This window comes from Oncorhynchus gorbuscha, linkage group LG06 (genome assembly GCF_021184085.1).
Source record: "Oncorhynchus gorbuscha isolate QuinsamMale2020 ecotype Even-year linkage group LG06, OgorEven_v1.0, whole genome shotgun sequence".
Classification (NCBI taxonomy): domain Eukaryota; kingdom Metazoa; phylum Chordata; class Actinopteri; order Salmoniformes; family Salmonidae; genus Oncorhynchus; species Oncorhynchus gorbuscha.
In genome coordinates, this window is record NC_060178.1 from 45,763,678 (window position 1) to 45,781,053 (window position 17,376).

Sequence of the window (17,376 nt, forward strand, 5' to 3'; positions counted from 1 at the left end):
CGGTAAGAACATCATATAGTGATGCTTCGCTGCCTCAGGACCTGGATGACTTGTCACCATTGAAGGAACCATGAATCCTGCTCTCTATTCTAAAGGAGAATGTCAGGCCATCGGTACGTGAGCTGACGCTGAAGCGCAGCTGGGTCCTGCAGTAAGACAGTTATTCAGAACACAAGCAAGTCTACATCAGAATGGCTAAGAAGCAACACATTTAAAGGGTTGTAATGGCCTAGTCAAAGTCCAAACCTAAACACGATGGAGATGTTGTGGCAGGACCTGAAACGAGCTCGAAAAACCCACAAATGTCGCTGAGTTAAAGCAGTTCTGCCCGGAAGAGTGTGACAGAATTCCTCCACAGCGATGTGGAGAGACTGATGAACAACTACAAGCAACGTGTTGCTGCAGTTAAAGGTGGAACAACCAGTTATTGAGTGTAATTACTTTTTCACACAGGGTCATTGGGTCTTGCATAACTCTTTTTTTTTTAAATGCAATAAATGAAATAGGTATCAACATTGTGTGTCATTTATTCACTCAGGCTCCCTTTATCTACTATTAGGCTTCGGTTGAGGATCTGACAAAAAATATGCAAAAACAGAGAAAATCTTAAAAAGGGCAAAGACTTTTCCTCTGCACTGTATGTATATAGTCTGTTCTATGAAAAGGATGGAGTCTTTCTGGGGGTATTTAGCATAGAAAGACTTCTATGTAAAAATCACTATGTCAATGTACAATCAATAAATGTGGATGGATTTGTGAGTGGATAGGCGTGTGTGTGTGTGTGTGTGTTAGCACTTTTGCCTGTGTGTGCCTGCTTGTCTGTTTGTGTACGCAGCAGGTGAACGTTTAATGTCACGGATCTTGCCCTGGAGGCAAAACTGAGCGCCTTCTGCTAGATGGGCCAGCTGTAAAGTCAAAATTGGCTCTATTATAAAAATCCATGAACTCTAACATTTGCTTTTGTATTACTTTGTGGCTGTGCTAGCTAGTGACCACTGTAGAGCTGCCTCCGGAGCAAGATTGATGACGAGAAACGCTAACCTGCGTGTTATGCATGGATGTTATGGGGTCAAAGGTGAAACTTCTGTTATGCTGCCCGGTGATAATAAGCTCCACGCTGGAACCACCAGGGCAATCAGTTGAGTTGGTTGCCATGCAACAGTGTGATGATTGGAGAGCCCTTGAGAGGGAGCGAGGGCATTCACAACCTGGCTCTCTCTCTCTCTCTCTCCCTGAGTAACACCCTGTTCTCAATCCCAGAGACTGCCCAATAATAACACACCGATCATAAAGAGGACGGAATCAGAGCAGATCTATGCAGGGGTTTCAGACTTGTACGATTATTTTGGTGTTGGAACCTGATTAAACCTGCCTTATTAATAATCCCAATCAATAGCATTATCAAAACGTTATGCATTGTCCTATCGTGGCTACTGTACATTTAGAAGTGATACTGCCTGGTCCAGAAACAATGTGTGTGCCGTACCCGTAGTGGTGTGTTGGCATGATCACTACTGTTTAGAAGCATCTGTCTTAAATCCCTTAGCAGACTCTACACAGTAGATGCAGAGGTGAGATGTGTGATCTGGGAGAGGGGTTCCAGTATGACAGTATTATAGTGATGTAAATGAGAAATGGAGAATCATTCATCTCGGTAGTCTGTTCCTGCCTTTTCTTTCTCCCGGACCGCCACTGTTCATCCCGAGATTGTATTATTATTAGCTGAGCTCAGATCCCAATCGCTGGACTGATACCATCAGCACGTTATGATACACCGGATTACGCCGGTTATGCTGGATTTAACATCAAGGGGGTCTTTGTTTATGTTAGAGAGGGGAGGCTTTTTTGGCGTGTGTGTGTGTGTGTGTGTGTGTGTGTGTGTGTGTGTGTGTGTGTGTGTGTGTGTGTGTGTGTGTGTGTGTGTGTGTGTGTGTGTGTGTGTGTGTGTGTGTGTGTGTGTGTGTGTGTGTGTGTGTGTGTGTGTGTGTGTCGTCTCGCATCTTGTCCTCTGGTGTAGGTTACATCTCCAAAGTGCATCCCATGAATAATTAAAGCAGCAGTTAAAGAGATGAATGGGTAAAATAAACCTTCCCTATACTACTGCTAGTACAACACACACACACACACACACACACACACACACACACACACACACACACACACACACACACACACACACACACACACACACACACACACACACACACACACACACACACACACACACACACACACACACAGCACAAACAACAGAACAAAGCAGGGCAGTCCTGGGTGTGTGTTTTACCCAGACAGTGAGTAAATACCTCCCAGCTTCTCATTTCCACAGTATTTCTCTGGTGCAGAGGGAAACAGGGAGAAGGGGGAGTTGTATGTATGAGGGATTACTACTGAATTGGAATGCACTCCGTTTTGGCCCAAACCCAAGATGAAACATGCACTTTTTCCACTGGGGTAATTTCATCTCTGACAGGATACTGAGTTGGGGTTGGATCTCTAGAGAGATAGAAAGTTAGATGATGCGCTGTTGAATTCACGCAATCTGTCTGTGTGTGTGTGTGTGTGTGTGTGTGTCTGTCTGTCTGTCTGTCTGTCTGTCTGTCTGTCTGTCTGTCTGTCTGTCTGTCTGTCTGTCTGTCTGTCTGTCTGTCTGTCTGTCTGTCTGTCTGTGTGTCTGTGTGTGTGTGTGTGTGTGTGTGTGTGTGTGTGTGTGTGTGTGTGTGTGTGTGTGTGTGTGTGTGTCTGCGCCGTGTTTCTTTTTTCTCTCTGTCTTCTATGTGTGTCCTGTGTCTGTGTGTCTGTCTGCTCTGTGTGTGTGTGTGTGTGTGTGTGTGTGTGTGTGTGTGTGTGTGTGTGTGTGTGTGTCTGCGCCGTGTTTCTTTTTTTTCTCTCTCTCTTCTATCTCTCTTTCTCCTGCTCTCTCTCTCTCCCTCTCGCTCTGTGTCTGTGTGTGTGTGTGTGTGTGTGTGTGTGTGTGTCTGTGTGTGTGTCTGCGCTGTTTCTTTTTTTCTCTCTCTCTTCTATCTCTCTTTCTCCTGCTCTCTCTCTCTCCCGCTCCCTCTCGCTCTGTGTCTGCGTGTGTGTGTGTGTGTGTGTGTGTGTGTGTGTGTGTGTGTGTGTGTGTGTGTGTGTGTGTGTGTGTGTGTGTGTGTGTGTGTGTGTGTGTGTGTGTGTGTGTGTGTGTGTGTGTGTGTGTGTGTGTGTGTGTGTGTGTGTGTGTGTGTGTCTGCGTGTGTGTGTGTGTGTTCTATCTCCCACAGCGCTGCTGACCTGCCGTCCAGATGAGTTCCAGTGTGGTGATGGATCCTGTATTCATGGCAGCAAACAGTGTAACGGGGTTCGTGACTGTCCTGACTTCAGCGATGAGGCTGGCTGTATCAACGGTGGGTTGGCCTTACTGACCGTCCCCTCTTCCCCTGTGTCTTCCTCCATGCCCAGTAGTTACTCCCCTTACCTTCTCTCCTGGGTATATAGTTGACAGATGTTCCACTGGTCTGGAATAACTGCTCATGTTTTCCTAATTTCCCCTCGTCATTTACCACAATATCTCATACTCTTCTCTGTATTGTGTTGTACACTGCATGGCCAAAAGTTGCTTGTCGAACATCTCATTCCAAAACCCTGGGCATTAATATGAAGTTGCTGTAACAGCCTTCATCCACTCTTCTGGAAAGGCTTTCCACTAGATGTAGGAAGATGCCTGCGGGGACTTGCTTCCATTCAGCCGCAAGGTCATTGGTGAGGGTGGGCACTGATGTTGGGTGATTACATTTGGCGATCCAATTCATCGCAAAGTGTTTTGATGGGGTTGAGGCTAGGGCTCTGTGCAGGCCAGTCAAGTTCTTCCACACCGATCTCGACAAAGCATTTCTGTATGGACCTCGGGTTGTGCACTGTGGCATTCTCATGCTGAAACGGGAATGGGCCTTCCCCAAACTGTTGCCACAAAGTGGGAAGCACAGAATCGTCTCGAATGTCATTGTATGCTGTACCGTTAAGATTTCCCTTCACTGAAACTAAGGGGCCCGAACCATGAAAAACAGCCCAAGACCATTATTCCTCCTCCACCAAACTTTACAGTTGGCACTTTGCATTCGGGCAAATAGCGTGCCCCTGGCATCCGCCAAACCCAGATTTGTCCTTCAGACTGACAGATGGTGAAGCGTGATTCATCACTCCAGAGAACGCGTTTCCACTGCCCCAATGGCGGCGAGCTTTAAACCACTCCGGCCGACTCTTGGCATTACACAATGTGATCTTAGACTTGTGTGCGGCTGCTCGGTCATCAAAAACCTATTTCATGAAGCTCCCCACGAACAGTTCTTGTGCTGACGTTGCTTCCAGAGGTAGTTTGGCTACACTCGCATTAACATCTGCTAACCAATTGTATGTGACGAATGAAATTTGATTTGATTTGACTCGTTAGTGAGTGTTGCAACAGGGGGACAGACAATTTTGTACGCACTACGCACTTCAGCACTCGTTGGTCCCATTCTGTGAGCTTGTATGGCCTGAGCCATTGTTGCCCCTAGACATTTACACTTCACAATAACAGCACTTACAGTTGACCGGGGCAGCTCTAGCAGGGCAGAAATTTGACGAACTGACTTGTTTGAAAGGTGGCATTCTATGACGGTGCCACATTGAAAATCAAATCAAATCACATTTATTTATATAGCCCTTCGTACATCAGCTGATATCTCAAAGTGCTGTACAGAAACCCAGCCTAGAACCCCAAACAGCAAGCAATGCAGGTGTAAAATCACAGAGATCTTCAGTAAGGCCATTTTATGGCTGTGTTCTTCTATTTATTTAAATTGTTTATTTTTTAGGGGGTAGATCAATTTTAATATTGTAGCTAGATTATGGCTTCCTTCGATGTAATTGTCTGCATTATTTCCAATGCCCCGTATATATTTTTTGTAAATATATATATATATATATACAGTACCAGTCAAAAGTTTGGACACCTACTCATTCAAGGGTTTTTCTTTATTTTTACTGTTATCTGCATTGTAGATTAATAATGAAGACATCAAAACTATGAAATAACACATATGGAATCATGTAGTAACCAAAAATGGGTTAAACAAATCCACATATATTTTATATTTGAGATTCTTCAAAGTAGCACCCATTTGCCTTGATGACAGTTTTGCACACTCTTGGAATTCTCTCAACCAGCTTCATGAGGTAGTCACCTGTAATGCATTTAAATGAATTGATTTCCGCCTTAATGTGCTTGAGCCAGTCAGTTGTGTTGTGACAAGGTACACAATATAGCCCTATTTGGTAAAAGACCAAGTCCATATTATGGCAAGAACAGCTCAAATAAGCAAAGAGAAACAACAGTCCATAATTTCTTCAAGACATGAAGGTCAGTCAATCTGGAAAATGTCAATTTCAATAAGTTTTTTCAAGTGGAGTCGCAAAAACCATCAAACGCTATGAGGGAAATGACTCTTACGAGGACCGCCACAGGAAAGGAAGACCCAGAGTTACCTCTGCTGCAGAGGATAAGTTCATTAGAGTTACCAGTCTCAGAAATCAGCAATTGACTGCATCTCAGATTGCAGCCCAAATAAATGCTTCACATAGTTCAAGTAACAGACACATCTCAACATTAACTGTTCGGAGGAGACTGCTTGAATCAGGCCTTCATGGTCGAATTTCTGCAAAGAAACCACTGCTAAAGGACACCAATAAGAAGATACTTCCTTAGGCCAAGAAACATAAGCACTGGACTTTAGATCGGTGGAAATCTGTCCTTTGGTCTGATGAGTCCAAATTTGAGATTTTTGGTTCCAACCTCCATGTCCTTGTGAGACGCACAGTAGGTGAACGGATGATCTCTGCATGTGTGGTTCCCATCGTGAAGCATGTAGGAGGAGGTGTGAGAGTGCTTTGCTGGCACACTTAACCAGCATGGCTACCACATGGCTACCACAGCATTTTGCAGCGATTGGCCATCCCATCTGGTTTGCGCTTAGTGGGACTATCAACAGGACAATGGCCTAAAACACACCACCAGGCTGTGTAAGGGCAATTTGACCAAGAAGGAGAGGGATGGTGCTGCATCAGGTGACAGTCACCCGACCTCAACCCAATTCAAATGGTTTGGGATGAGTTGGACCGCAGAGTGAAGGAAAAGCAGCCAACAAGTGCTCAGCATAGGTGGTACTGTTGAAAAAGTATTCCAGGTGACTACCTCATGAAACTGGTTGAGAGAAGATTTTGCAAAGCTGTCATTTTTTAAATGGTATTATTTAACCTTTATTTAACTAGGCAAGCCAGTTAAGAACAAATTGTTATTTACAATCACGACCTACCGGGGAATAGTGGGTAGAACACCGGATTTTTACCTTGTCAGCTCAGGTATTCGATCCAGCAACCTGCCCAACGCTCTAACCACTAGGCTACCTGCCACCTCTACTTTGAAGAATCTCAAATATCAAATATATTTTGGTTTGTTTAACACATTTTTGGTTACTACATGATTCCATATGTGTTATTTCATAGTTTTATGTCATCACTATTATTCTACAATGTAGAACATTTAGAAAAATACAGAAAAACCCTTGAATGAGTAGGTGTGTCCAAACTTTTGACTGTTACTATATATATATATATATATATATATATATATATATATATATATATATATATATATATATATATATATTCACATATCTTTTTAAAATATATATGTTTTATTATCTACGGAGTTAGCTCCAGGTATATGTTGCAATTCTTCAGCCAGTCCTGGACCTGTGACCAAAAACAAGTTACATATGGACTGTACCAAAATAAATGATCTAGTGACTGAAAATAGTGGCTGAAATAGCTGAATCCACTCATGTCAATGGGTATCCAAATACTTTTGTATATATAGTGTATTTTGAATTAATACACTATCATCTTCTCTACTGCAGGTACAGAGTGCTAAGCTACCAAAATATCATTGTTACTTATTTTATAACCCCACCCCCATTTTTCTACCCTCTGTCTTTCCCAGCCACTAAGTGCGATGGCCCCAGGAAGTTTATGTGCAAGAATGGAGAGTGTATCGACAGCAGCAAGGTGTGTGATGCCATCGAAGACTGCAAGGACTGGTCAGACGAACCTATGAAGGAGTGCGGTAAGACACACACGAATGCATTAACGCATGCCGGCACACACCCAACCCACACGCACACACCTATTAGTATCCAGTTGACATGCAGATGGTCACTCTGGTAGTAATCGGAGCTTCATTTGATCGAGGGGGAATAAATCAGGATCATCCTCAGCTCGCTCGTTACCGTCAAATACCAACTCTTCCCTTGAGGTTGTTCATAGCAAGGAAACAGGCTCAGACTACATTACCCATAAAGCACCATATGGATTAGCGCTCCACCATAGATAATACACATGCAATTTGTTTAGGCAATATTGCTGAGCAAAATTGCTGGCAATGGAGAGGGGTATGAGACACTGGAGCAATGATGAGCAATGAGCAACATGGACTTGAATAATAGATGACATATGAAGCATAGATCTTTAAAACAGAATTTCTCCATTCATTTACTCATTTCCTATAACTAGTTTTAGCCAGTTGACTGCCACAGCTGTACTGAAATTAATCAGCTAACAAACAAGCAATCAAGAGGTGTTGCCCCTGCTCTGTCCATCCACTCAAACTGCTGCCAGTCAAGTTGATGGCAATGCAGACGTAAGGATAACAAGATTTAGCAAACTTCATTATCATAAGCTAGAAAAATGTGAATGGCATTAAGCTAACTAGCTAGCCAGCTAGTTAAACATACAAAACAATGAAATGTAAATGGCTAGCTGGCTAATTTAGCCAGTTTGTTCCATTGACTTTGCATGAGCTCCAGTTACCTTGCTAAACGATTAGCATGCGCCCCACCCTGGATTTTTTTTCCGTCAGTTAAACATGAACACAATGTAACGTATCATGATCATATGTTGTAGTGAGGAAACATTTGACACGAGAAAACATTTCACTCCAAAACGGGAGTTCATTTTCTCTCACTTCAGCTTCAAAACGGTCATATTGAATCACCTGAGTCAAAACATGTTAGAAACACCTTTGGCAGCGATTACAGCTTGGGGGAAAGGTTGCAGAGGGGGGGGTTACATTTTTATGTAGAAGGACTGAGAAGCTCCGTTCTGGTGACTTTAAAAAAAAGACATGCTACTCCAAAATGAATGAAAACCTCATTTTTCTGACACCATCGACAATATCATTTCCAGATCAAGATATGAGCCCAATGACATTTGAAAATTATTTCTTAAAATATTTTTTCACTGACATCATGGGATTGTTAAGTACTAATTTCTAATTGGCTTGAACGGCATTCTAGATGATGTATTATTTCCCTATAATGCACGGCATATGTGCATGGTAAAATTCATGGCTATAGTTAATTCTTACATGTTCAATGTTTGAGCTGCTTTTGAAACCAAAAGTCAAATTGAAACCATTCCTGGAATTGTTGAATTTGATTTTCATAATAGCAAACTAAGACTGATGGTTTGGTTAGCTAAAATACCAAGGCAATGACTTCCTCTCCCAGTATCTGGTGTAAAGCAGACTGAAGCAGGTTTCCTGCAGGTTGGCCATGCAGATTTTTTTATCCTGAAAAAGTCTTTGCCGATGTCAAGCATACCCATTACATGATGCATGAACATAGGGAGGCTGTCATGCAGGTGAAAGAGGACCCAAAAGCGACTTAACAGAAACAGAGTTTATTCAAGTCCAAACAGAAAACGACAAATCCTACCTCTGAAGCGTCAACCTCGACAATGAATTGTCTAGTGACGTCAGGAGTAACGAGGATAGGAGCGGACGTAAAACGTTCTTTTAGAAGATCAAAAGCTCCCTGGGCGGAACCGGACCACTTAAAACACGTCTTGACAGAAGTAAGAGCTGTGAGAGGGGCAGCAACTTGACCGAAATTACGAATGAAACGCCGATAGAAATTAGCGAAACCTAAAAAGCGCTGCAACTCGACACGTGACCTTGGAACGGGCCAATCACTGACAGCTTGGACCTTAGCGGAATCCATCTGAATGCCTTCAGCGGAAATAACGGAACCGAGAAAAGTAACAGAGGAGACATGAAAAGAGCACTTCTCAGCCTTTACGTAGAGACAATTCTCTAAAAGGCGCTGTAGAACACGTCGAACGTGCTGAACATGAATCTCGAGTGACGGAGAAAAAATCAGGATATCGTCAAGATAGACAAAAACAAAGATGTTCAGCATGTCTCTCAGAACATCATTAACTAATGCCTGAAAAACAGCTGGCGCATTGGCGAGACCGAACGGCAGAACCCGGTACTCAAAATGCCCTAACGGAGTGTTAAACGCCGTTTTCCACTCGTCCCCCTCTCTGATGCGCACGAGATGGTAAGCGTTACGAAGGTCCAACTTAGTAAAGCACCTGGCTCCCTGCAGAATCTCGAAGGCTGATGACATAAGGGGAAGCGGATAACGATTCTTAACCGTTATGTCATTCAGCCCTCGATAATCCACGCAGGGGCGCAGAGTACCGTCCTTCTTCTTAACAAAAAAGAACCCCGCCCCGGCCGGAGAGGAAGAAGGCACTATGGTACCGGCGTCAAGAGACACAGACAAATAATCCTCGAGAGCCTTACGTTCGGGAGCCGACAGAGAGTATAGTCTACCTCGAGGAGGAGTGGTCCCCGGAAGGAGATCAATACTACAATCATACGACCGGTGAGGAGGAAGGGAGTTGGCTCGGGACCGACTGAAGACCGTGCGCAGATCATGATATTCCTCCGGCACTCCTGTCAAATCGCCAGGTTCCTCCTGAGAAGTAGGGACAGAAGAAACGGGAGGGATGGCAGACATTAAACACTTCACATGACAAGAAACGTTCCAGGATAGGATAGAATTACTAGACCAATTAATAGAAGGATTATGACATACTAGCCAGGGATGACCCAAAACAACAGGTGTAAACGGTGAACGGAAAATCAAAAAGAAATAGTCTCACTGTGGTTACCAGATACTGTGAGGGTTAAAGGTAGTGTCTCAAATCTGATACTGGGAAGATGACTACCATCTAAGGCGAACATGGGCGTAGGCTTCTCTAACTCTCTGAAAGGAATGTCATGTTTCCGAACCCATGCTTCGTCCATGAAACAACCCTCAGCCCCAGAGTCTATCAAGGCACTACATGTAGCACCCGAACCGGTCCAGCGTAGATGGACCGACAAAGTAGTACAGGATTTTGATGGAGAGACTTGAGTAGTTGCGCTCACCTGTAGCCCTCCGCTTACAGATGAGCTCTGGCTTTTACTGGACATGAATTAACAAAATGTCCAGCAACTCCGCAATAGAGGCACAGGCGGTTGGTGATCCTCCGTTCCCTCTCCTTAGTCGAGATGCGAATCCCTCCCAGCTGCATGGGCTCAGTCTCAAAGCCAGAGGAGGGAGATGGTTGCGATGCGGAGCAGGGAAACACCGTTGATGCGAGCTCTCTTCCACGAGCCCGGTGACGAAGATCTACCCGTCGTTCTATGCGGATGGCGAGAGCAATCAAAGAGTCCACATCTGAAGGAACCTCCCGGGAGAGAATTCATCCTTAACCACTGCGTGGAGTCCCTCCAGAAAACGAGCGAGCAGCGCCGGCTCGTTCCACTCACTAGAGGCAGCAAGAGTGCGAAACTCAATAGAATAATCCGTTATGGACCGTTCACCTTGGCATAAGGAAGCCAGGACCCTAGAAGCCTCCCCACCAAAAACTGAACGGTCAAAAACCCGAATCATCTCCTCTTTAAAGTTCTGGAACTTGTTAGAGCAATCAGCCCTTGCCTCCCAGATAGCTGTGCCCCATTCTCGAGCCCGGCCAGTAAGGAGTGAAATGACGTAAGCAACCCGAGCTCTCTCTCTAGAGTATGTGTTGGGTTGGAGAGAGAACACAATCTCACACTGCGTGAGAAAGGAGCGGCACTCAGTGGGCTGCCCGGAGTAGCAAGGTGGGTTATTAACCCTAGGTTCTGGAGGCTCGGCAGACCAGGAAGTAACAGGTGGCACGAGACGTAGACTCTGGAACTGTCCAGAGAGGTCGGAAACCTGAGCGGCCAGGTTCTCCACGGCATGGCGAGCAGCAGACAATTCCTGCTCGTGTCTGCCGAGCATGGCTCCTTGGATCTCGACGGCAGTGTAACGAGCGTCTGAAGTCGCTGGGTCCATTCCTTGGTCGGTTCCTTCTGTCATGCAGGTGAAAGAGGACCCAAAAGCGACTTAACAGAAACAGAGTTTATTCAAGTCCAAACAGAAAACGACAAATCCTGAATCCTTAACAGGAAATGTCCAAACAGGGAATAACAGAAATCCTCTAGTCTGTAGAGGGGAATAACAGGAGAAGCGGCCACAGACTGCAGGTCGCTTCGGGTAGGCGCAGGCCGTAGCTGACAGAGACACCTGCTCACACGCAGCATCTGATGAAGGCAAAAACACGACAGGACAGGGCGATACACAATCACAGCACGGTGAAAGAAGGCAAAAACACGACAGGACAGGGCGATACACAATCACAGCACGGTGAATTCTAAACAAGGAACCGACAGGACAGGAACGGAACACAAAGGAAGAAATAGGGACTCTAATCAGGGGAAAGGATCGGGAACAGGTGTGGGAAGACTAAATGATGATTAGGGGAATAGGAACAGCTGGGAGCAGGAACGGAACGATAGAGAGAAGAGAGAGCGAGAGAGTGAGAGAGGGAGGGGGAGAGAGAGGGATAGAAAGAGGGAAAGAACCTAATAAGACCAGCAGAGGGAAACGAATAGAATGGGGAGCACAGGGACAAGACATGATAATAAATGACAAACATGACAGAGGCAGTTACTCAGTGATGTGTTGTGTTGGATTTGCCCCAAACATAACGCTTTGCATTTAAGCCAAAAGTCTATTCCTTTCCATTTTATTTTTTGCAGTATTACTTTAGTGCCTTGTTGCATCCGGAATACGTGTTTTGGAATATTTTTATTCTGTATATTTGTATTCTTCTTTTCACTCTCATGGCCTCATGGTGACATCCCTGAGCAGTTACCTTCCTGTTCTGCAGCTCAGTTCAGAAGGGCGACTGAATCTTTGATGTGTCTGGGTGGTTTAATACATTATCGACAGCATAATTATTCACTTGACCATGTTTAAAGAGATATTAAATATCTGATGTGTTATTGTTAAAACCTCTTTGGGCTGAGATCCTGCTAACAGGATCGATAGGACAACAACAGCCAGTGAAAGTGCAGGGCGCCAAATTCAAACAACAGAAATCTCATAATAAAAATTCCTCAAACATGCAAGTATTTCACGCCATTTTAAAGATACACTTCTTGTTTAACCCACCACAGTGTCCGATTTCAAATAGGCTTTACGTCGAAAGCACCACAAACAATTATGTTCGGTCAGAGCCAAGTCACAGAAAAACACAGACATTTTTTCCATCCAAAGAGAGGAGTCACAAAAATTAGAAATAGAGAGAGAATTAATCACTAACCTTTGATGATCTTCATCAGATGACACTCATAGGACTTCATGTTACACAATACATGTATGTTTTGTTCGATAAAGTTCATATTTATATAAAAACATCTCAGTATACTTTGGCACGTTATGTTCAGTAGTTCCAAAAACATCCCGTGATTTTGCAGAGAGCCACATCAATTTACAGAAATACTCATCATAAATGTTGTTGAAAATACAAGTGTTATACATGGAACTTTAGATACACTTCTCCTTAATGCAACCGCTGTGTCGGATTTCAAAAAAACTTTACGGAAAAATCATACCATGCAATAATCTGAGTACGGCGCTCAGAGACCAAAACAACCCAAACAGGTATCCGCCATGTTGTGTAGTCAACAGACGTCAGAAATAGCCTTATAAATATTCACTTACCTTTGATGATCTTCATCAGAATGCACTACCAGAAATCCCAGTTCCACAATAAATGTTTGATTTGTTCTATAAAGTTCATCTTTATGTCCAAATACCTCCTTGTTTTAGTGAGTTCAGCCCAGTAATCCAAATTCATGACGCACGAGCAGATGAAAAGTCCAAAAGTTCCGTTACAGACCGCAGAAATATGTCAAACGAAGTATAGAATCAATCTTTAGGATGTTTTTAACATAAATCTTCAATAATGTTCCAACCAGAGAATTCCTTTGTCTGTAGAAATGCAATGGAACAGAGTTTGCTCTCACGTGAATGAGCCTCAAGAGCTCATGGCACCTTGCCAGAGCCCTGACTCATTCCCCTCTCATTCACCCCCACTTCACAGTAGGAGCATCAAACAAGGTTCTAAAGACTGTTGACATCTAGTGGAAACCTTAGAAAGTGCAACATGACCCATATCCCACTGTATCTTCAATAAGGAATGAGTTGAAAAACGACAAACCTCAGATTTCCCACTTCTGGGTTGGATTTTTTCTCAGGTTTTTGCCTGCTATAGGAGTTCCGTTATACTCACAGACGTCATTCAAACAGTTTTAGAAACTGTTTTCTATCCAAATCTACTCATATGCATATATTAGTAACTGGGACTGAGTAGCAGGCAGTTTACTCTGGGCACCTCTGGGCACCTTATTCATCCAAGTTACTCAATACTGCCCCCTGCCATAAGAAGCTAATCATCTACCAGTCACTGCCCTTCTGCCCTTATGAGGCTTTCAAAAAAGCTCCCTGGTCTTTGTAGTTTAATCGGTGCTTGAAATTCAACACTTGACCAAGGGACCTTACAGATGTTGCATGTATGGGGTACAGAGGAAGGGGTAGTCTTTAAAAAAAAAAATTCAACCCCTATTTTTTCACACAGTGAGTCCATGTAACTTATTATGTGATTTGTTAAGTCAATTTTTACTCCTGAACTAATTCAGGCTTGCTATGATTACAAAGCAAAAACTAGTTTTTAGACAGTTTTGCAAATTTATGAAGAATAAACAACTGAAATATAACATTTACATAATTATTCAGACACTTTACTCAGTACTTTGTTGAAGCACCTTCGGCAGCGATTACAGCCTCGAATCTTCTTGGGTATGACGCTACAAGCTTGGCACACCTGTATTTGGGGAGTTTCTCCCCTTCTCCTCTGCAGATCCTCTCAAGCTCTGCCAGGTTGGATGGGGAGCGTCGCTGCACAGCTATTTTCAGGTCTTTACAGAGATGTTCGATCGGGTTCAAGTCCGGGCTCTGACTGGGCCACTTAAGGACATTCAGAGACTTGTCCCGAAGCCACTCCTGTGGGAAGGTAAAGCTGAAGTCCTGAATGCTCTGGAGACGGTTTTCATCAAGGATCTCTCTGTACTTTGCTCTGTTCATCTTTGCCTCAATGCTGACTTGTTTCCCAGTCCATGCCGCTGAAAACATGATGATGCTGCCACCACCATGCTTCACCCTGGGGATGGTGCCAGGTTTCCTCCAGACATGACGCTTGGTATTCAGGCCAAAGACTTCAATCTTTGTTTAATCAGAGCAGAGAATCTTGTTTCCCATGGTCTGACAGTATTTAGGTGGCTTTTTGGGAAACTCCAAGCAGACTGTCATGTGCCTTTTACTGTGGAGTGGCTTCCATCTGGCCACTACCATAAAGGCCTGATTGCTGGAGTGCTGCAGAGATGATTGTCCTTCTGGAAGGTTCTCCCATCACCATAGAGAAACTCTAGAGCTTTGCCAGAGTGACCATCGGGTTCTTAGTCACCTCCCTGACCAAGGCCCTTCTCCCCCGATTGCTTAGTTTGGCCAGGCGGCCAGCTCTAGGAAGAGTCTTGGTGGTTCCAAACTTCTTCCATTTAAGAATGATGGAGGCCACTGTGTTCTTGGGGACCTTCAATGCTGCAGAAATGTTTTGGTACCCTTCCCCAGATCTGTGCCTTGACACAATCCTGTCTCAGTGCTCTACAGACAATTCCTTCAACTTCATGGCTTGGTTTTTGCTCTGACATGCACTGTCAACTGTGGGACCTTATATAGACATATGTAAATCATGTCCAATCAATTGAATTTACCACAGGTGGACTCCAATCAAGTTGTAGAAACATCTCAAGGATGATCAATGGAAACAGGATGCACCTGAGCTCAATTTCGAGTCTCATAGCAAAGGGTCTTAATACTTATGTAAATAAGGTATTTCTGTTTAATAAGGTATTTCACAGTGTCCGATTTCAAATAGGCTCTACAGCGAAAGCACCACAAACGATTATGTTCGGTCAGAGCCAAGTCACAGAAAAACACAGACATTTTTTTCAGCCAAAGAGAGGAGTCACAAAAATCAGAAATAGAAATAGAATGAATCACTTCTGTTGTTTATGCAAAAATCTCTATAATTCGGTTTTCACTTTGTCATTATGGGATATTGTGTGTAGATTGCTGAGGAATAAGGCTGTAAAGTAAACAAAACGTGGAAAAAGTTAAGGGGTCTGAATACTTTCTGAAGGCACTATATAATCCTCATAATAATTCACATTTCCTTTTGCTGCAAGATTATTCTTCTGCTGTAACAAACTGGCTCAAATTAAGATCCTATATCTATGTGCAACATCTATATTATAGTTCTTAAATTAGTATTAAATAAAACAATAGAGATCCTACATCTGTATGCAACAACTATACTGAATAAAATTATAAACATGCAACAATTTCAACATGCAGTTCACATTTGGAAATCAGACATTTTAAATAAATAAATTAAGCCCTAATGTATGGATTTCACAACTGGGCAGGGATGCAACAATGGGTCGGCCTGGGAGGGCATAGGCCCACCCACTTGGGAGCCAGGCCCATCCAAAGGGGAGCCAGGTCCAGCCAATCAGAATGAGTTTTTCCCCACAAAAGGGCTTTATTCTAGACAGAAATACTCCTCAGCACCCCCCCTTCCCCCCTCCCCTCGGACGATCCCGCAGGTGAAGAAACCAGATGTGGAGGTCCTGGGCTGGACCAGGACCTCCACGTGGTCTGCAGTTGTGAGCCCGGTTGGACGTTCTGCTAAATTCTCTAAAACAACGTTATTATGGTAGAGAAATGTACAACAGTTCTGGTGGACATTCTTGCAGTCATCATGACAACTGTACTACATTTACATTTACATTTAAGTCATTTAGCAGACGCTCTTATCCAGAGCGACTTACAAATTGGTGCATTCACCTTATGACATCCAGTGGGACAGTCACTTAACAATAGTGCATCTAAAACTTAGGGGGGGTGGGGTGAGAGGGATTACTTAACCTATCCTAGGTATTCCTTAAAGAGGTGGGGTTTCAGGTGTCTCCGGAAGGTGGTGATTGACTACTAAACTTGAGACACCTGTGGCATTGTGTTGTGTGGCCCTTTATTGTTCCCAGCACAAGTTGCACCTATGTAACGATCATGCTTTTTAATCAGCTTCTTGATATGCCACACCTGTCAGGTTGATAGATTATCTTGATAAAGGCTCAAATACTCACTAACAGGGATGTAAATAAATTTGTGCACCACATTTTTGAGAAATAAGATTTTTGTGTGAATGGAACATTTCTGGGATCTGTTATTTCAACTCATGAAACATGGGACCAACACTTTACATGTTGCGTTTATAATTGTGTTCATTGTATATATACAGCTTTTACATTTGTATTAATTTGTAAAAATGCGTAGAATTTTCTTTTCATTTTGACATTCCGGATGATTTTTTTCCAGATCAATGACAAAAACATCACAATTAAATGCAACAAATGTGACAAAATCCAAGGGGGTGAATATTTATGATACCCATCGTGCATACAGTAGCTCTGTGACATTAGATCTCTTTACTTTGCCATACATATTTATGTTCTGTTGGAATTGGTTTACATTATATTGATTTGTGTATTACTGAAGCTGTATACGCATTTGCCGGTCTTGTTTTATCTTGATGCCACGTTCTCTAGCTATAGTATAAGTGGACATGTGCTGTTTGTTATTCATTAACATGGAAGTTAAGATATTCATAAATGACCAGCTTGTGTTTTGTACAACATCCTCCAGCCTCCCCCTGTCTTCCTCTCACGCACGACTGTAGCAATAATGAAGTGTCAGCTCTCAACCCCACTCTACCCGCTAGGCTTATCAGGGCTCTGCGCTGAAATGTTTTACAAGGAGCACAAGTAGAAATGTCGGAGCACACAAAGAAATGTCGGAGCACACAAAGAAATGTAGGAGCACAATGGAAAATATTTGAGATATTGAAGCGGTAATCTGCAGTTGGGTGTTTCATATTTTTCTAGGGGCACGGTGCTGCCAAATAAAACATTCTACAAATCGCAGCACTGTAAAGCCCTGCTTATGGGAGGGAGGGTGACGGGGAGACAGGAAAACAGAGCGA

At 43.5% G+C, this 17,376-nt stretch overlaps 1 protein-coding gene across 4 annotated transcripts in view; it reads left to right on the top strand.

The window, feature by feature from the left end:
* Positions 1-17,376, top strand: part of LOC124038019 (low-density lipoprotein receptor-related protein 8-like) — a 309,270-nt gene that overhangs the window by 203,047 nt on the left and 88,847 nt on the right. For all 4 annotated transcript variants that reach the window (XM_046353379.1, XM_046353380.1, XM_046353377.1 and 1 more), the window contains exons 6-7: positions 3,261-3,383; positions 7,016-7,138. In XM_046353379.1, the coding sequence (XP_046209335.1) occupies positions 3,261-3,383; positions 7,016-7,138 (246 nt within the window). The remainder of the gene's footprint in view (positions 1-3,260; positions 3,384-7,015; positions 7,139-17,376) is intronic.